Source organism: Chiloscyllium punctatum, chromosome 5, assembly GCF_047496795.1.
Source record: "Chiloscyllium punctatum isolate Juve2018m chromosome 5, sChiPun1.3, whole genome shotgun sequence".
NCBI lineage: Eukaryota > Metazoa > Chordata > Chondrichthyes > Orectolobiformes > Hemiscylliidae > Chiloscyllium > Chiloscyllium punctatum.
The window spans coordinates 75824535-75846628 of record NC_092743.1 but is presented as its reverse complement, the minus strand read 5'-3'; the positions used below and the strand labels follow the sequence as shown (position 1 = coordinate 75846628).

General features: G+C 43.4%; 1 protein-coding gene across 12 annotated transcripts in view; it reads left to right on the top strand.

Moving 5' to 3' along the window:
- The window catches only part of oxr1a (oxidation resistance 1a), a 511841-nt gene that overhangs the window by 416859 nt on the left and 72888 nt on the right, over positions 1-22094 (top strand). For all 12 annotated transcript variants that reach the window (XM_072570591.1, XM_072570587.1, XM_072570583.1 and 9 more), the window contains one exon: positions 8425-8587. In XM_072570591.1, coding sequence (XP_072426692.1) covers positions 8425-8587 — 163 coding nt within the window. The remainder of the gene's footprint in view (positions 1-8424; positions 8588-22094) is intronic.

Sequence of the window (22094 nt, the reverse complement as noted above, 5' to 3'; positions counted from 1 at the left end):
ACCCATGTGTAGAACTCCAGGGAAAGTGTAGGCGGAGAGAGGGCGGGCAGTCAGTCATTTGGAGACTGATAGGAGCCCAGGCACAATGTCCAGGACTGTTCTCAGCAGCATTTCAGTAAGCCGGGTTTATTTTTAATCATTGTAACAAAAGACGCAATCAGTGTTGAAATACCTTTTTGATGTAATGATTCTATCGGGGCCTTCAAATCTGCTTCAGATAATCCGAAATTCAGATAATTGATATTCGATAATCGAGGTTCCTCTGTATTTATTGCGTATCCCTAATTGCCCGTGACAAGGCTGTAGTGGGTTGCCGCCTTGAACGACTGAACCAATTTGGTGTTGGTATACCCACAAATGCTGTTTGGGAGTTTGTCCAGAATTTTAACCCAGTGGCACTGAAGGAAAAGAAACGTATTTCCAAGTCAGGATGGTGACTTGAAGGGGAATTTGCAAGTGATATTTCCATGTATTTGCTGCCCTCCTCCTTCCAGACATTTGTGAGTCTAGAAGGTGCAGTCTAAAGAGCCTTGGCAACTTTCTGTAATGCATCTTGTAGATGATACACACTGTTGTTACTGAGTGATGGAGGGACTGAATGTTTGTCAGTGTGATAACAGTTAAGCAGGCTATGGTGTCAAGCTTCTTGAGTGTTCCATCACATTCCCAACTTGTGCCTTGTAGCTAGTGAACAGGTTTTGGGAGTCAGTAGATGAAATACTTACTGCAAGATTCCTAGTCCCTGGCTAGTTCTTGTAGTCACCGTACTTCTATGACTACTCCACTTTAGTTTTTAGTTAATGGTAAAACCCCAGGATGACAATAGTTGGGGATTTAGAGATCTTGATGCCATTGAATGTCAGAGGCCATGGTTAGATTCTCTTTTGGGGATAGTCATTGCCTAACACTTGGGTGGCACAAATGTTACTTGCTGCTTTTCAGCCCATGCCTTGATATTGCCCAGGTCTTGCTGTATATGGTTATGAAGTGTTTTTGTATCTGAAGAGTCATCAATGGTTCTGAATATTGTGCAGTGATCAGTGAACATTTGTATTTCTGACCTCGTAATGGAGGAGAGGCCATTGATGAAACAGCTTAAAAAGATTGGGTGTAAGGATGTCCTGAGCTAAGATGACAACCATAACCATGTTCCTTTGTATCAGGAATGACTCCAACTATAGCAGAGGGTTTTCTGCTTATCCCCACTGACTCCAGTTTTGCTTGGGGTTCTTGATGCGACACTAAATAAAGTATGGCCATCATGGCAAGGACAGTCACTCTCATCTAGCCTCAGGAATTTCACTCCTATTTGGGCCAAGACAGTAATGAGGTCAAAAGCTCATGACCAAGGGGAATCCAAAAATGGGCATCAGTGAGAAGGTTATTGCAGAGCAAGACCTACTTGATGATACTGTTGATAACATCCATATCTTTACGGATATTCGAGAGTAGATTGATGTGTGCTAATTGTCTGGTTTGGATTTGTCATACTTTTTCTGTATAGGACATATCTGTGCAATTTTCTACATTGTCAGGTGGATGCCAGTGTTGTAGTTGTAAACTGGATCAGCCCAATAGGGCTAGTGGTGTGACTAATTCTGGGGTGCATATCATCAGTCTTTAGTTTTGTTGCTACTGGAATGATGTTGGAGCCCATAACCATTGTCGTAGCCATTTATTGATAGTTGTGGAGTGAATCAAATAGACTGAAAACTGACATTTGTGATGCTGGGACATCTGGAGGAGGCTGAAATGAATCATTCATATAGCATTTCTAGTTAGAAATTGTTGAAAATGTTTCAACCTTATCTTTTGCACTGATATGCTACACCTCCCCCCACCATAGAGAATGGGATCTCTGTTGTGCCGTCTCCTCCAGTGGATTGTTTAACTGTCCAAAGAGGATTTCAGTGCAGCAGTAATGAAGACTTGCTTACGTTGTATGGAGCTTTGATTTGACCATATCTGGAGTGCAGTTTCAGTCCCCTTATCTCAGGAAAGAGATCATTCCCATGGAGGAAGCACAACAAAGATTCTGCAGACTTGTTCCTGAGGTGGTGAGATTGTCTATGAAGAGAAATTGGGCAAACTGTAGCAATATTATCGAGAGTTTTGAAGAATGAGAGATGATCTCATTGAAATCAACTAAATATTATAAGGAATAAAATGGGTAGATGCAGGTGAGAAATTTTCCCTGGTTGGTGAAAATAGGACCAATTTTAAGAACAAGGGAATGCCACTTATGACTGAAGGGATTTGTTTTTTTTACTCCAGATGGTTGTGAAACCTCCAAAAGCCTTTGAGTATATTTAAGGTATAGATTAGATTAGATTAGATTACTTACAGTGTGGAAACAGGCCCTTCGGCCCAACAAGTCCACACCGCCCTGCCAAAGCGCAACCCACCCATACCCCTACATTTACCCCTTGCCTAACACTATGGGCAATTTAGCAAGGCCAATTCACCTGACCTGCACATCTTTGGAGTGTGGGAGGAAACCGGAGCACCCGGAGGAAATTTGATCCTGAATGGCATAAAGGTTGTGGGGATAGTGTGAGTAAAAGACATTGAAGTATTTGATTATGTTAAATGCTGGAACAGGTTTGATGCGCTGAATGGCTGAATTCCTGTGAACTATGCAGTAGCTGTGATAAATAAACTGCATTGAACTGTTCAATATTTCCAGCAGTGCTGAAGGTTATTAGATCTGTCTTCACCCACAGCTCTGTTGAATGAAGAAGCTATAAGTAGCCCAGTTTCACCTTCAGTTCTTGAAATATTAGGTGGATGAATACTGAAATCATAGAATGGTCACAGCAAAAATAAGCAGTTTGGCCCATCATGTCGTGCTCAAGCATTGCCTTATGAAATGAATTAGAGAATGGTGCTCACCTTTTGTTGACTTGAGCCAGGTACAGTATGTATACACATTGTTCTATTTTCCAGAACATGTACATGTGTTGACCACTTAGAATCAACTTGCCTGGGTTAAAATTTAAACTAACCTTGGCAATTAACTGTCAGTCATCTTCTATCCAAAGCATTATTTGTGGCAATGTCTCTTCAAATCAGAGTACTTGCCAAGAAATCAGCAGTTTCCTATACATTATAAATATTGTTTTTCCCTTTACTTCTCTTGCAAATTGTTCTGATCTGTATAAGATGTAAATGACATTTTTTTTTCAGCGGGACTCAAGTTCCCTAAGAAATTATGACTTAATAAAAAAACAGAGCAGACTGAAAGGGGATGAGTCTACTCCTTATCTTAACTACTACTCTATGGAATGTGGGTGTTGTGAGCAAGGCCCAATCCTAAGTATCCACAGGGCAAGAAGAATATACGGATTTAATGAACCAGATGGTTTTCACATGTTTTTACAAATAGCCCAACATTTTATTCCAAATTTTTATTGAATTCAAACTTCACCATCTGATATGGTGGGGTTTGAACCCATGAGCCTCCAGAACATTAACCTGGAGCTGTGGATAATTAATCTAGTAACATTAGCTCCACACCACTGCCTCCCTTTCCTTTGTGACCTTTGGGGAACACCATTGTCTATCATTCTATGATTCATTATTCTCAGTCCAAAAACAGTTTTATTTTCTCTTCAGCTGCTTCCCACCTCCTTCCTCCCCAGCCATTTCATGAACCACTTTTGTTTCAAAAACACAGCCTCTCATTTGATTCTTCATTATATGATATCTTTGAATCCGTATCACTGTTGCTGTGGTTTCACAAACATCTTAGTTACTTCAGCAAAAAAAATCCAATTGTATTACGTAAACATGATCTCTCTTTTACAAATTCTTGCTGACTCTCTTTAACAAACAAGAATCATTAACCCCACTGACACCCTTATCTTTTCATTTAACCTTTTTTTTGTAATCAACCCATTCAGGGATATTATTACACACCTCTGCAGCCAGTAGGACTTCAAACTGGGCTTCTGGGATCAGAGGCAGGGACATTGCCACAAGAAGACCTACTAATGCCCTTTTTTTTTAAATGACTGACTTCCTCTATGTTTTTATTTAAGCTATTTTTCTAATTCACCCATCAGAGATGTTACTTTGTACTTCTTGAGACTTGAACCAGGGCCTCCGGCCTAAGAGGTAGAAACATTGCCTCTCTACCCTAAGGACCCTCTTTTTAGAATCATTCTGCTTAGAGATGTATTGACACACCTCTGGGGCAAGTTGAACTTTATAGTGAGGGGCAGTGCCTCTGTGCAACAGCTCTTTTTTTATTTAACCTATTTTTCTAACTAACATTGAGAGATGTTATTACACATCTCTGGAGCAGGTGGAACTTGAACCTTGGCCTCCTTGATCAGAAGTAGGGACAATACCATTGTAACGTGACAACTGACACTTTGCATCATAGATATTTTCTAATCAACTTGCTCAGAAATGTTATTACTTGAACCCACGCTTACTGGCTCAGAGGTAGGAATGCTACCACTGAACCACAAGAGCCCTCTCACTTTCCACCATACTTATTTTTTAATCCATCTGTTCAGAGCTGTTATTACACACCTCTGGAGCGGTTGGAATTAAATCCCGGGTGCCTCAGTTCAGGGTGGAGACATGGCAATTGTGCTATAAGAGGGCCCCTCTGACACCTTCCTTTATCTTATTTCACCCATTTTCTACTCAATATGTTCAGATCTGTCATTACGCACTTTCTGGAGCAGGTGGGACTTGAAACCAGGCCTCCCTCATCCAGAGCAGAGGCACTACCACTGTCCACAAGAAGGCCCAGGAGTAGTGCTTATGTTTGTCCCACAATCACTTATGGCTGTGTATAATCTTTTCAGTGACGCAGTAAAAAGATCCCATTGTTTATGTACTTTAATATTCATTTTTTTACCATCACCAGGAAAACACCCATGTGGCCAATTAAACTTTAATAAGAAAAGCCTGCTAAGGGCAATGCTGTCCTTAAAGTGTGTGGCCAGGGAGCTAGGGAGAGAACAAAGAGACTAAGTCATAGTGGAATTGGCAGGGGAAGTAAAGCACTGCATCCCCCATGGCAGCCATCTCTCCCAAAAATGTCAACAATACTGGTGGACGCTACATGCTGCATCTCAAATGGCACTTGGGCTTGAATGTAACCACAGAAGAGGGGTGGGCAGATTGCAGATATGGCCCCCTCCATGCTCCACTGCATGTACCTGTTTGTTACCAGCCTGGCTATGCCCAGGAGAAGACTCACCAGGAGATCCTCCAATCTGCCGTACTCCTCCATGCCATGAGTGTGGGGCTGAAGTGTAACCGAAAACACAATCAAAGGTTTTCCCAATAACTAAAAAGGAAGTGTAGGTGACCAAAACCAATATGTACAAGGCCTAGAGACTCCACATCGCTGCAAACAAACATTTGGCTGGGAATCCAATGAACTGCTGCAATACCTCTGCTCAGATCCCTGATGGGAACAGAGCAGACACCAATATAGAGAACCCTCCACTGGGGATCCCTGCCGCATGGCAGCAAGTAAGATGTATCTAGGCGACGAATGTAAGTGTCACAGTGGATGGATGGTGTGCAGCAGCGACCTATACAAGAACCTCCACTTTATCTGCCTAAACAACACAAAACATAGTAAGGAAGTGAGTCAGGCTGTGAGGCGCAGATTTCTGAGGGAAGTTTAGGACCTTCGGGCCAATGTGAAATTCCATCCAAATGGGACTATGCAGAAATGGGATTCAATCACTCGCCTCAGCATCCTCCAACTGGTGTACAAAAGCACTCTTTTTGTTTTCAGTGCTGAGTACACCACCTTGCAGTCGTGCATCCTCCCCAGGTCAGTGAACAGGGGAGTACATCATTGGCATAGGCCGAAAGAACCACTCCCATGCCTGGCCCACACTGATCAACCCTGACAACCACTTCCACATGAAGAGGATAGGCTTCTTGCAGCAGAAATGAAGCTGGCTGGACAAAGGACAGCCCTGAAACAATCCCCTTCCAAAGTGAGGGGATGCCGTAAGGGAACTGTTAACTTTATTCAGACACTCTATATCAGTATACAAGTCAGATCTGGCCAATAGGCTGCGTCCCACAGAGTCCCAAGTAGGGAATAATGATCAATCCTGTTGAACCTCTTCTACTGATCAAGTGACAGGAAGGCGCTTGACAGACCAGTCCTCTGGAATGATATAGTTCTGAACTGACCCTCCTCCATGAATTTTTAGGAATAGTCAACAAGGTTTTGTGTGTGGGAAATCATGTCTCACAAACTTGATTGAGTTTTTTGAAGAAGTAACAGAGAGGATTGATGAGGACAGAGCAGTAGATGTGATCTATATGGACTTCAGTAAAGCGTTCAACAAGGTTCCCCATGGGAGATTGATCAGCAACGTTAGATCTTTCGGAATACAGGGAGAACTAGCCATTTGGATACAGAACTGGTTCAAAGGTAGAAAATGGAGGGTGGTGGTGGAGGGTTGTTTTTCAGGCCGAAGGCCTGTGAGCAATGGAATGCCACAAGGATCGGTGCTGGGTCCTCTACTTTTTGTCATTTACATAAATGATTTGGATGGGAGCATAAGAGGTACAGTTAGTAAGTTTACAGATGACACCAAAATTGGGGGTGTAGTAGACAGCGAAGAGGGTTACCTCCGATTACAACAGGATCTTGACCAGATGGGCCAATGGGCTGAGAAGTGGCAGATGGAGTTTAATTCAGATAAATTGCGTGCAGGAATATTGCGTGCAGTTCTGGTCTCCTTCCTATCGCAATGTTGTTGTGAAACTTGAAAGGGTTCAGAAAAGATTTCCAAGGATATTGCCAGGGTTGGAGGATTTGAGCTATATGGAGAGGCTGAACAAGCTGGGGCTGTTTTCCCTGGAGCATCGGATGCTGAGGGGTGACCTTATAGAGGTTTACGAAATTGAGGGGCTGGATAGGGTAACTAGACAAAGTCTTTTCCCTGGGGTCGGGGAGTCCAGAACTTAGAGTTTTAGGGCGAGAGGAGAAAGACATAAAAGAGACCCAAGAGGTATGTATATGGACTGAGCTGCCAGAGGAAGTGGTGGAGGTTAGTATAATTGCAACATTTAAAAGGCATCTGGATGGGTATATGAATAGGAAGGGTTTAGAGGGATATAGGCTGGGTGCTGGCAGGTGGGACTAGATTTGGTTGGGATATCTGGTCGGCATGGACGGGTTGGACTGAAAGGTCTGTTTCCATGCTATACGTCTTTGATTCTGTGACTCTATAACTTGCTCACAGATGTTCTTACACATCTCTGGAGCAAGTGGGATTTGGACCTGGGCCCCTCGTCCAGGGGTAAGGATGCTACCACTGCATCACAAGAGCGTCCCTCTGATTCCTTCCTTAACAAACTCTCATCATTAAATCCCAGTGACTCTCCATTTTTGTCTCTTTTTCTAATCAACTTATTTAGACACACCTCTGGAGCACGTGGGCCTTGAGCATGGGCTGGTGATTGTCCTTAACCGACTCGAATCATTGAATCCACTGACTATCCTGAAAGAGCACAAATTACTGGCCATGCTCTTTAACTAACTTGAATTATAAAGCCCACAAAATTGTGTTTTAAAACAAAAATGAATATAGATTTCTAATCAGCATGTTTTGTGATGTTATGACACAACTCCAGAGCAGGTAGGATTTGAATCTGGGCCTCCTAGTTTGTGGGTAGGGATACTACCACTGTGCCACAGGAGAACCCCAAAAGGTTCTATTCAGGGGAGGTTATGTCTGACTAGCTTATTTGAATTTTTGAGGAGTGATCAGGTGCATTCGATGTGGCCAACTTGGGGTTTAGCAAGGCTTTTGATGGTCTCCTGCATGGGAGCCTAATAGCAAAGATAAAAGTCCATGGGATCCATAGAACTTTTCAACTTGGGTCCAGAACTAGCTGAGTGGCAGGAAGCAGAGGGTGATGATCAAAGGGTGTTTTGTGACTGGAAGTGGCACTGCAGGGATTAACACTGGGGACCAATCTTTTGCCAGCATCTTCAGCTTTGTCAAACACCAATACAAGTCATTGGTTAATCACGAAGTCAATTTGGCTTGTTCTGTGTGATTCACACCTGATGTATTTGATCAAGGTGTTGTTTCCTTAGCAACAAGCCATGGGCAGGGTTTGAAGGTGATGGGTTAGCAGTTGAATTATCCTGTTTTTTGATTGTTGGTGTTGTAGTTCATGAAAACCCAAATTTGCATGTCTGTAACTCACGACCAGTAGGTCCCACATTTCGATATATTGAATTTAAAATTAGTAAAATGAAGTGTAAATGATTTCTGATTTTGTGAATCTTGAGGATATGTTGTTCTTTCAAAGTGCAGTTTCTTCTGTCTGGCTTGTCCATAAACTCTAGTTGAACTGTCCTGAATACAGTCCCAAGCAAATTTGCTGAAATTTATTCAGTGGAAACTGTTTTCTTTTCAGGGCTGAGCATCTATATGCCTTCTTTGTGCAATGGTCTCCAGAATTATATGGTGATGAAGCTGGAGAGTTCATGAAGGAGCAAGGATTCATGGTCGTCACAAAGAATGAGAAGTCAGAAATGAATGAGAATTCCAACAACGTTCCATTGCTGGCAGACTGGGAGGTAAGTGTGTTCTGGTATTAATTTGTATTTTGCAACAAAATCTTTATCAAGTCATTTGTAAATTGTGCATGTATAAATTTTAAAAGAATGAATGATTGAAATTCATAAAATCATAGAATTTTATACATTGTGTCTGCAGCAGCTCCCAAAAGAGCTATCCAACTTGTTCCATTCTCCACCCCTAACTTTGTAACCATCTAACTTCACTTTCAAGTTTATGTCTAACTCTCTTCTGAAACCTGCCTCTACCACTCACCCAAGTAGTGCATTCCAAATCCTAACAACTGAGTAAAGAAGTTTCTCCTCATCTCACTTTAATTCTCTTGCTAACGATCTTAAAATTGTGAGCCTTGGTTGCTGACATACCAACTAGTGGAAACAGAATATCCCATTTTACCCTGTCAAAATTGTTTGTAATTTTAAGCATCTCAGTAAGGTCACCTCTAAACTTTCTCTGGTTTAAGGAAAATAAGCACGATTTCGCTAATCTTGTATTTAAAATCCCTCATTCCTGGTGTCATTCTCGTGAATTTCCTTTGCAGTCTCTCCAGGGCTTTAACCGCATTCCTTGAATAAGGTACTAGAACTGGACACAATGAATTGTAGAGATGTAGCATCATTTCCTTGTTTTTTTTTATTCTCTGTGCCTCCATTTGTAAACCCAAGGATCCTATAAACCTTAACATTGAGCATTTGTGCAAAATGGGTGTTGTTGGATGGTTAATTGTATTGAATGCAGTAAATATCAGGCACGAGAGATGCTGCAAGGCCAGTGAAACAAGACCTACCAGATTTACCTCAACCTAGCATGAATATCTACTTTTTATCCATGGGATGATTGTAATCTTACAGAACTGAAAGTAACATGCAATGCATGAGAGGTTTTTTTCCAAAGTATACATTATTCATGTTATTTTTAAATAAAATCGAGATGGAATTTAAAATGTTCTCAAATAATTTATAACAATAGACGACTTGTCCCCAAACAGTGTGTTCCATTGAATGTGATTGTAATAGATGCAATTCTTAACCAGGTACAGTTAATTTGGGTGGCATGGTGGCTCAATGGTTAGCACAGCTGTCCCACAGTGCTAGGGACCTAGGTTTGCTTCCAGCATCAGGTGACTCTATGGAGTTTGCATATTCTCCATGTCTGCATGGGTTTCCTCCCATATGTAGCAGTTAGACGGATTGGCTATTCTAAATTACCCATAGTATCCAGGGACGTATAGTTTGGTAGATTAGCCAATGGAAGTGCAATGTTAGGGGGATAGGATAGGTTGGGGGGGAGGGGCGGGGTGGGTGAAGAGTGGGTTCTGGGTAAGATGGTCCTCAAAGGATTGATCGAGTCTTGATGGGCCAACTGGACTACTTCCGCAGTATAGGCATTTTATGATTCTAAATACATTCCATGTAAGGATTGCAACATGACTGGAGCCAAGATTTTTATTGTCACTTGGCATTCATAACTAGAAAACTGAATTAAGGTGCATGCTTCAAGGTTGGAGGACTATTATCATTTCTCGTTTTTTTGCTTACATGTGGTAACATTTCATGTCATCAAATGGTTGTCTTGCTTTTAAAATTTAACTTTTACACTTTCACTATTTGTTGACTGTTTGCGGAATTTTATCCCAAGAGCAGGGATGGTTGTGGGAGGAAATGGGCTCCTGACGTCCAGTTGCAACAGTCATTTAAGCATAGGGGCTCATGTTTCCCAGGGAAAGGAAATTCAAGAGCCTGGAGCAAAATGAGCATGTCCCAGCCAGCAAGCAAGTGTTTTTCCAGTACTCCGATGACCAGATTATCAAAAGTCTAAGGTGGGCCACGTTGAGAAACCTTGGAAAGCTGGTGCACGCATGCCCCACACACACTATTCAAATACATGTCTAAGACATATATCCACACTATACACAAACACTCAGACACACACCCCACACACTTCATGCGCACACAATATTTACATACCATACACCAAACCTCTTCAGCCAGACAGTGGTGAATCTATGGAAATCATTGCCACAGAAGATGGCGGAGGCCAGATCATTGAGTATATTTAAGACTGCGATAAAGAAGTTCTTTAGAATCAAGGGGTTTGGGGAGAATGGGATTGAGAAACTTATCAGCCATGATTGAATGGTGGTTCAGAATTGTTGGGCTGAATGGCCAAATTTCTGCTCCAGTGTCCTATGGTCTTACATACACACACCCATCCACGCTCCCCCTGCACATGTGTGTGTACGCGCACACGCACACAAGATGCACAACCCTACCAGGCATGTGCATCTCCCCAAACATGCAAATAACCACTACAGACGCATGCACCATAGACATAGCACATGCCATAAATATAGTCATGTGCCATGTACATAGAATAGAGATACACACAGTACATGCACAAACATCACATGCATGCACAAACACCCCACACACCATACACATATTCATGTGCACTCCCCTCCATGCACACCATAGATGTACACGTGCATGTAGACACACATTTCAAGGATACATCCTAGTGACATACCCTACGCAAATGCACACCCCTCGCATGCACCCTATGTGCATTACATATGCTTAAAGGGATTCATCACATTGATATACACATGCACCATACACATACATACACACCATGCATACACATGGACCACCCCACCACATTTGCGAGCACCACATTCAAACCCCACACTCTCCCCACACACGTGCATGCCCCAAACATGCATCCCACATGCACCATGCATACAAACCATACATGTCATGCACATCCTGCGCCCAACCCATACACACAGACTCCCCACATACACAGTAGACATGCACCATACCATTTCTCACATGCACACACTTTTCTCATGTACACCCCTCCCGCAGGTTATGCAAACGCACACCCATACACACCTTCCAGGCGTGTAAAAACATATACCCGTATATACACCGTACCATATACAAGCGCGCACACAATCCCCCATGCTAATGGACATCCCCTGTACATAGACACATTCATACAAACCCCATACACAATAGACATGGAGATGCACGTACCATACACATGACGCACGCACGCACACGTGCGCACACACTGCACACACCCTCTACACCCATGCATCTCAACTAAACATGTGCACACCCCTCCATACATGTGCAGCTCACCGGCACATGCGCACACTGAATGCACAACCCCATCCACACGTATGCGCACACACCACGCACACTGAGATAGACAGACCCACCAACTTGCCACTCCCTCCCTCGCCGCCCCCACCCCCATTCCATCTGCACACACACAGACCATACATAAACTACCCAATCCCATCCACACCCATGTCCGCACATACGTATGCACATGAACCCCCTGACAAGGAGATGCACCCCATTCCCCCATCATACAAATACATGCAGAAACCATACATACGCATATATGCACCACACAAGAGAGCACACCTTGCACATACACACACCATAAACATGCAACACACGCACTCACGATGAGTCATAGAGATGTACAGCATGGAAACAGACCCTTCGGTACAACTTGTCCATGCCAATCAGATATCCCAACCCAATCTAGTCCCACCTGCCAGCACCCAGCCCGTATCGGTCCAAACCCTTCCTATTTATATACCCATCCAAATGCCTCTTAAATGTTGCAATTGTACCAGCCTCCACCACATCCTCTGGCAGCTCATTCCATACATGTACCACCCTCTGCATGAAAAAGTTGCCCCTTAGGTCTCTTTTATATCCTTCCCCTCCCACCCTAAACCTATTCCCTCTAGTTCTGGACTCCCCAACCCGAGGGAAAGTACTTTGTCTATTTATCCTATCCATGTCACTCATAATTTTGTAAATCTCTATCAGCCTCCGACGCTCCAGGAAAAACAGCCCCAGCCTGTTCAGCCTCTCCCTGTAGCTCAAATCCTCCAACCCTAGCAACATCTTTGTAAATCTTTTCTGAACCCTTCCAAGTTTCACAACATCTTTCCAATAGGAAGGAGACCAGAATTGCATGCAATATTCCAACAGTGGCCTAACCAATGTCCTGTATAGCCACAACATGACCTCCCAACTCCTGTACTCAATACTCTGGCCAATAAAGGAAAGCATACCAAACGCCACCTTCACTATCCTATCTACCTGCAACTCCACTTTCTAGGAGCTATGAACCTGCACTCCAAGGTCTCTTTGTTCAACAACACTCCCTAGGACCTTACCATTAAGTGTATAAGTCCTGCTAAGATTTTTTCCCCCAAAATGCAGCACCTCGTATTTCTTTGAATTAAACTCCATCTGCAACTTCTCAGCCCATTGGCCCATCTGGTCCAGATCCTGTTGTAATCTGAGGTAACCCTCTTCGCTGTCCACTTACACCTCCAATTTTGGTGTCATCTGCAAACTTACTAACTGTACCTCTTACGCCCGCATCCAAAATGATTTATGTAAATGACAAAAAATAGAGGACCCAGCACCGATCCTTGTGGCACTCCACTGGTCACAGGCCTCCAGTCTGAAAAAAACGACCCTCCATCTTCTACCTTTTGAGCCAGTTCTGTATCCAAATGACTAGTTCTCCCTGTATTCCATGAGATCTAACCTTGCTAATCAGTCACCCATGGGGAACCTTGTTGAACGCCTTACTGAAGTCCATACAGATCACATCTGTATGCTCTGCCCTCATCAGTCTTCTTTGTTACTTCTTTAAAAAACTCAATCAAGTTTGTGAGACATGATTTCCCACGCGCAAAGCCACATTGACTATCCCTAATCAGTCCTTGCCTTTCCAAATACATGTACATCCTGTCCCTCAGGACTCCCTCCAACAACTTGCCCACCACTGAAGTCAGGCTCACCGGTCTGTAGTTCCCTGGCCTGTCTTTACCGCCCTTCTTAAACAGTGGCACCACGTTTGTCAACCTCCAGTCTTCTGGCACCCCACCTGTGACTATCGATGACACAAATATTTCAGCAAGAGGTCCAGCAATCACTTCTCTAGCTTCCCACAGAGTTCTCAGGTACACCTGATCATGTCCTAGGGATTTATTCACCTTTGACCGTTTCAAGACATGCAGCACTTCCTCCTCTGTAATCTGGACATTTTGCAAGATGTCACCATCTATTTCCCTACAGTCTATATCTTCCATATCGTTTTCCACCGTAAATACTGATGCAAAATATTCATTTAGTATCTCCCCCATTTTCTGTGGCTCCACACAAAGGCCGCCTTGCTGATCTTTGAGGGGCCCTATTCTCTCTCTAGTTACCCTTTTGTCCTTAATATATTTGTAAAAACTCTTTGGATTCTCCTTAATTTTGTTTGCCAAACCTATCTCATGTCCCCATTTTGCCCTCCTGATTTCCCTCTTAAGTATACTCCTACTTCCTTTATACTCTTCTAGCACACCATGCATTTAATCACACATGTACACTACATGCACAACATACACAGATGTGTACAACCTCATCCCCATGTGCATACAACTTCAGACAAACCCAGCCGACATATCTTGCATTCCATCTGCATGCACACACAACTGTTCCACCCTATCTGCACCCAAGGACACGCACATGTTTCCACACGTAGACCCCCACAAGCGAGTGAACCCCAGTGTCCCCAACCCCCCCCCCCCCCCCCCCCACACCCACCTCACGTAAGCATGACCACACAGTTGCACACACCTCAAAAACCCCATGCAGGCAGCCCTTACAACAGATAACAGGTATGCACGCAACCTGCACAGAGGCACAGATACATGCGCCCTGTGCAAACACACAGCACCCAACCACACATAAGCTCCCACCCTGCACGCACCCCACACTTACGCACAACCTGCGCAACACGACGCATAGTCCGTGCAACACACTCCCCGCACGTAAGCACCATCTCTTCTCCCACACTTACCCTGTCAACACCTGGGTGTAGGCAACACCCCCGTCACCATAGATGGATCGTAGACATGTATACACACATACACAGATGCATGTCCCTGCACAGCCCAGATCCCCCAAACAGACAAACACAATCTGCTTTCCCATAGCTCCCCCATTGCCTGTACACCACCTAGAACACTCTGCCCGCATCCACCCAATCCTCAATGCACGCATTCCTGCTTCTTCCGTACATCCCTGACCTGCAGCCTCCTCTCCCACAACCCCAGCATCTTCATAATATGTCTCACACACCATATTCATTCTTTCACCATGCACAGATACTCACCATACAAATATACTGGAAACCCCCAACCTCCCTCCTACACACGCACACACGTACACCGATACATCCTCCCCTCAAAATTGAAACATTTACCACTAACCTCCCCCTCACCCAAATAAAATCTAGTCCTCAAATTTGGCATATTTTCTGTGCTTGTGTTTGCCAGTTTGTCCGCTAAAATGTCTTCCAGATTGTTGGGTGAGACAAAGAAGGAAATAGCAAGGGTGCTTGGAAAATTTTCAATTCTTCGCTGACCATAGGACAAGCCACACATGATGAACAGTCAAGGCATAGAGATAAAGGCAAGGTGGTTATACGTAACTCAGACATTCATTAGGCCACAACTAGTGTATCGTGTGTAGTCCTGGAACCCATATCATAGGAGGGTTATGCTAGCACTGGAGAGAGCAACGAGGAGTGTTTTCAGGATGTTGCTTAGGCTGAGACTTTCAGTTCCGAAAAGAGTTCGAACAAACTGGGGTTGTTTCCCTTCAGAGTAGAGGACATTGAGAGATATTGAGAGATGTCTGAAATTATGAGGGATGTAAGTCAGGTAGACAGAAAACAAGTTTTCCCCTTAGTGGAGGCATCAATGACTGAGGGGCATAGATTTAGGGTGAAGGGAAGAACATTAAGAGGAAATGTGAGGAAAATCTAGAGGGTTGTGGGAATCTGGAGCTCAGTGCCTATAAGAGCATTAAAGGCAGAAACCTCATAACTTTTAAGATGTATTTCTGATGTGCACTTGCGATGCTAAAGCTTACAGCCATGTTCTGGAGAATGGAATTAAAATAATTAGATGTTTGTTTTTGACTGTTGCAGATGCAGTAGGCTGAAGGACCTTTTTCTGTTTTGTAGATCTCTATCACTCTGACTCATTCCTGCTTTTAAAAGGCTTTTTATCCACTCTCTCCATGTTCCTCATAATCTTTATACACTTTAATCAAAACCCTCTCAGCCTTCTCTGTTCTAAATAAAACCATCTAGTCGCATTGATTGTGAAATTACTCCATCCCAGTGACTAGAACTGCGCACACTACTCCAGTTTTGGCCTAACTTTTTCTCACCGTTCCAGCATTTCTCCTCTTTTAATATTTGCCACAACTATTAATCCTATATGTATTCTTAACTACCCCATATGATGAGTATTGGTAAACCATTATATAGATGCACTCGAGAAATATGATAAAATGTGTTTTCTGTGCGATATGCAAAATTTAATTTTGTTTTTAGTTTGCTACATGCAGCAATGGATAAATTGATGAAGGGTGATGTGGTTGGCTCAGAAATTAGCACTGCTGCCTCATAGTGCGAGGGACCTGGGTTTCTGTATGTAGTTTGCCCATTCTCCCTGTGTCTGTTTGTGTTTCCTCCCACAATCCAAAGATCTGCAGGTATTTGCTGTAGTAAATTGCCCATTGTGTTCAGGGATGTGTCGATTAGGTGCATTAGTCAGGGGTAAATGTGGAGTAATAGGGTAGAGGAATAGGTTTGGGTGGGATACTGTTCGAAGGGTCGGTGTGGACTTGTTGGGCTGAAGGGTCTGGTTCTACAGTGTAGGAATTCTATGAAGTGGCCAGGAAGGTTGACGAGGGCAGCATGGTAAATCTTGTCTATATGGATTTCATAAGGTTTCATGGATTTGATAAGGTTGAACATGGTTAGATCACATGGAATTCAGGGCCAGCTGGCAAATTGGATACAAAATTGGTTCGATGGTAAGAAGCACAGGTAATGGTGGAAGGATGCTTGTCAGACTGGAGGCCTGTGACCAGTGGAGTGCCTCACTGGTCAGTTCTGGGCTTGCTACTGTTTGTTGTCAATATCAATGATTTGGATGAAAGTCATGATTAATAAGTTTGATGATACTAAAATGGGCAGTATCATGAACAACAAGGAATGTTATCAGAAATTGTAGCAGGACCTTGATCAGCTGAGGAAGTGGGCTGAGAAATGGCAAATGGCATTCAGATTAGATTCCTTACCGTATGGAAACAGGCATTTCGGCCCAACAAATCAACACTGACCCTCCGAAGGGAAACCCACCCAGACCATTCCCCTTCATATCCCCCTGACTAATATACTTAACACTGGGTAATTTAACATGACCAGTTTAGCTGATCTGCACATCTTTGGATTGTGGGAGGAAACCAGAGCAGATACAGGGAGAATGTACAAACCACAGAGTCTCCCAAGGCTGGAATCGAACTCGGGACCCTGGCGCTGTGAGGCAGCTGTGCTAACAATGGAGCCACCGGACCGTGCCCACCGTTTAATATAGATAGTGTGAGGTGTTGCATTTTGGAAAGTCACATCAAGGTAGAAGTTTCATGGTGAATGATAGGGCCTTATGGAGTATAGAGGAACAGAGGGATCTTGAAGTTCAGGTTCACAGTTCTCTGAAAGTGGAGTCAAGGGAAACAGGGCAGTGAAGACATTTGGACAAATACCTGGATAGGAAAGAATAAGGCCAAGTACTGGGAAATACAGTTATTGTGGATTTTGGTCATCATGGACCAGTTTGGACCAAAGGGCCTGTCTCCGTGCTGTAGAACTTTGACTTTTTTTTTAACTGCTCTGCCAATATCCTCAAGTTCCATGCAGAATTTCCTGTTTCAGGCCCAACTTTTTCCCTGATTTTCTCATCCCACCCTAACCTTGCTCACTGGTATTTATTTCTGACTCTTTCCTCCTTATTACTTCCTTTTGTTCTCTGCTGAACTTTGAATACTCCCATAGGACCTGCATGAGTTTTCTCTTTGTATCTATTATAGTCATAGAACCTACAGCACAGAAAGAGGTCCTTAAGCCCATTGCATTCAAGCCAGTTAGAAACAACCACATAACTATTCTAATCCCATTTTCCAGCATTCGACCCTTCATGCCTTGATATTGCAAGAGCATAATCTTAGTATTTTTTAACTGTATAATAATTTCTTTCTCTACCACCATTACAGACAGTAAGTTCCAGATTCCCATCACCCTCTGGGTGAAAACGTTTTCTCTCTCACCTCCTGTAAACCTTGTGTCCCTTAATTTTTATCTCTGCCCCTTTGTCATTGGTACCTCTGTCAAGGAGAAAAGATTTTTCCTGTCTCAATCTCCTCTTTGGAAAATAACTCAGTTAATCTAACTGAATCTGTCTTGTTCCCATCAACATCCTGCTATTTTCCTCTGTACACTCTCCAAAGCTGTCACATCCCTCCTATAATGTGAATTCTGGAACTGCAAACAAATCTCAACACCAGGTTAAAGTCCAACAGGTTTATTTGGAAGCCCTAGCTTTCGGAGCGTTGCTCCTTCAACAGGTGGTTGTGGAGTATAAGATCATAGGGCAGCATTTATAGCAAAAGTTTACAGTGTGATATAACTGAAATTATATATTGAAAAAATCCTGGATTGTTTGTTAAGTCTCTCATCTTTTAAAATATGCATGTTGGTTTCAGTTCTTTCATATGTAAATTCCAGAACTCTATTTTAAAGTTACGTTCACAAGCAAACTTTAACAATAGGTGCCATGTGGTCCAGATAATACACTGGGGCACAGATAGCCTCACACATTCAATGTTCAGACTGATTCTAATCTATAAAAGGGATTTACAGAATCTTCCTTGATTCATACAGTTTTTGAGCAAAATAAAATGTAATTCCGCAAGTACAAATTCACCCCACAAACGTGTGTGTGTGTGTGTGTGTGTGTATGCGCACGCACACGTGTGGGATGGGGCGTGTGGTTATGAGTGTCTGAGAGAGTGTGTGTCTGTGCGTGAGTTTGTGTGTAATGGGGTATATGTCTATGAGAGGGTGCGTGAGAGTATGATAGCATTTGAGCCTATTGGTCTTTAGGAGTGTGTGTGTGCGTGTGTGTGTGTGTCTAGTGCAGTTGGGTGACCTATAGTGTGACATAAACCCAAGGTCCCGGTTAAGGCCATTCCCATGGGTACAGAACTTGCCTATTGACCTCTGCACGGCCACTTTGCGTTGTTGCCTGTCCCAAAGTCCACCTTGGAGGATGGTCACCCGAAGGTCCGAGGTCGAATTACCCACACCACTGACCGGGAGGGAACACTCCTGTCTGACTGTTGTGCCATGTCCATTCATCCGTTGCTGTAGCCTCTGCTCAGTTTCCCCAATGTTACCGTGCTTCAGGACATCCTTGCCTGCAGCATATGAGATGGACAACGTTGGCCGAGTCACATGAGTACCTGCCATGTACATGATGAGTGGTGTCCCCAAGTGTAATGGTGGAATCTGTGCCGACACTCTGACACGTCTTGCAGCTGCTACCATGACAAGGTTGTAAGATGTCCTGAAAGCCAGGCAGTTTGCTGCGAACATTGATCTGTTTGAGATTTGGTGGTTGTTTAAAGGTAAGAAGTGGAGGTGTGGAGAGGGTCTTGGCAAGGTGCTCATCCTCATTGAAAATGTGTTGCAGACGGCAAAGAGCATGGCCGAGTTTTTCAGCTCCTTGGAGGTACTGGACAAAAAAGGGTACCCCGTCGGTTGCAGCTTCTGTCCCTCTCCTGAAGAGGTCATTAAGGTTTCTCGGGGTGTCACGTTTGAACTGGTGGCTGATGAGTTGAGCATGTACCCCATTCTTATGAGGGCATCCTTGAGTACTTCCAACTGTCCGGGCATGACTGCATGCCTTCTAATCTTTCATAAACTTAGAATATCATTCATACATGTGTTTAAGCCAAATTGTATTCATTTTCAGCTGAGAGTCCTTTTTACAAAATGTGTATGGTTCATTCTGGCATGTGAATACTTGAATTGAAAATAAGTATCTGTTTCAATTGACAATTAAAGAACCACATGGTAAAACAAGTTTCATTTGGGCCAATGATGTCTGATCATTAACTAGTGATTCGGTATGGAAATGAATCAAACATCATCAATTACTTTCTTCAAGATCATATTCTCTAATTTGACAAAAGAAATATTGCCAATGTTAAACACCTGAAGTAAAAATCAAAAATGTAAGTTCAGAGCAGGTATTTCAGTTTCAGTGGAGGAAAGCTACTGTTAGCTACTTTCCTTTCAGAAGCACACCTCTTGATATCCTCTTGATTACATCTTTGTTGAATTTTAATATTTTGAACAAAGGGCTTATTTATAATAGGCCAAACCATTAGCCTGTTTTAAATGTGTTAGTTCTCCATAAAATACAACAACTTGAATTTATATAGCTTGTTTAGATTCGATTAGATTCCTTACAGTGTGGAAACAGGCCCGTCGGCGCAACCAGTCCACACTGACCCTCCAAAGAGCAACCCACTCAGACCCATTTCCCTCTGATTAATGCACCTAACACTATGGGCAATTTATCATGGCAAATCCACCTGACTGGCACATCTTTGGACTGTGGGAGGAAACCGGAGCACCCAGAGGAAACCCACGCAGACACTGGGAGAATGTGCAAACTCCACACGGACAGTCACCCGAGGCTGGAATCGTACCTGGGACCCTGGTGCTGTGAGGCAGCAGTGCTCACCACTGAGCCACCGTGGCGCGCCAAAATAAAAAATAAACCACCAACAAATTTAACAAACAAATTCCCCATAAAGAGCATATTAGGTTAGAAGTTAAAATTTAGCTGAGAGAGGTATCAGCAGGAGTAATTTGGCAATACGTAGCTCTACGCTATCTTCTTGTTTGCTTGTGTTTAGCTGAATGCACTACTGGCTGGCAAATGCTGGGGAGCACCCTGCGAGCGCAGGCACGAGCCAGCCTGTGTCGCTTAAAGGCAGCCTGCCATTCTTGAAGGTGGAACTGCACTATACACAAGGAAGTTGTTACTAATTGCCTGCACTGATACAGCCAACAAGTAGAGGTTGAACAGAGAAGTGAGAGAGTGCATTTTGATATTCAAAGTTGGAGCACTGGAGGCCTTGGTGGTGGAGGCTGACAGGGAAGCGAAACAATTTTTCTGCGAATGCCCTCATGGAACACCATCCAAAGTGAATGGCAGTACATTGTAAGGGAGGTGAACTTCCAGAGTTTGACCCTGAGAATGGCAAGAAGTTAAAGGGTCTTACGTGAGAGGCCAGGATTAGTGGATGGACCTTATATTGATACCTTTGATCTCACCTCTCAATTTCTGTGCTCTTAGCACAGCCCCATCAGCGGGCCTTTGCATTCATAACTCAGGTTTAGCATTCGTAAAATCCATTTCTTGCATATCTTCCAAAGCTGTTTTATCTCAGGGTAGTATGTCATCTCCCTGGTGTCGAGGTGAAGAATGTAAGAGAGAAACTGCAGGATGTTCCTCTGGGAGAGTAAACAGCCAGAGGTTGTGGTCAGTGTTGGTATAAATGACTTGGGTAGGAGCAGCAATGTGGTCCAGCAATCTGAATTTAGGAATTAAGTGAAATTGTGGAAAGCAGGGCCTCAAATGTAGTAAACTTTGGATTATTCTCAGTGCCACATGCAAATAACCGCAGAAATAGGAGGATAAGACAGATGAATGTATGGCTGGAAAAATGGTGCAAGATCAAGGATTTTAGAATGATAGAGTCCCTACAGTGTGGAAACAGGCCATTTGGTCCATCAAGTCCACATTTGGCCCATCAAATCTTTTGAATAACATCCCACCCGAACTCTGTAACCCTGTCAACAGTTATGTCGAGGAATGGGAGTCTGTTGTCATTCTCCCCTTTTGTGAAATTTATGCCAGTAAGGATATTGTTGATGGTGTTGTAGGTTTCCTCTAATTTGTTTTGTTTTGTGATGACAAAGCTGTCATCCACTTAGTAGACCCAACGTTTGGTCTGGATAGTTGGGAGGGCTGTTGGTTCCAGTCTCTGCACTTCTGCTTCTGCATGTGTTACATCAAAGACATCTTGAAATGACTGCTCAGACCCTTTGGCATCATAGTAGCCCACAAACCCACCAACACACTAAAACAGTGACTAATGAACCTAAAAGGTTCCAATTTAAACAACCAGCAAAACAAATATCATTTACAAAATACCATGCAAGGACTCTAACAAACAGACAGAAAACTAGCCACCATGAAAGATGAACATCAACTAGCCACCAAAAAACATGGCCCACTATCATGAGTATCCTTACACACAGATGAAGAAGGAAACCACTTTGACCGGGACAACACATCCATCCTGGACAAGCTAAATAGCAGCATGCACAAGAATTCCAAGAGGCCTGGCATTCTAACCAGAACTCCTCCAATAAACGCATTGATTTGGACCCCATCTACCATCATCAGAGAAAAATAATCAGAAACGATCTCACCCATCTTAAGAATCCAAGATTCATAAATAGAAAGTGGGACATAACACC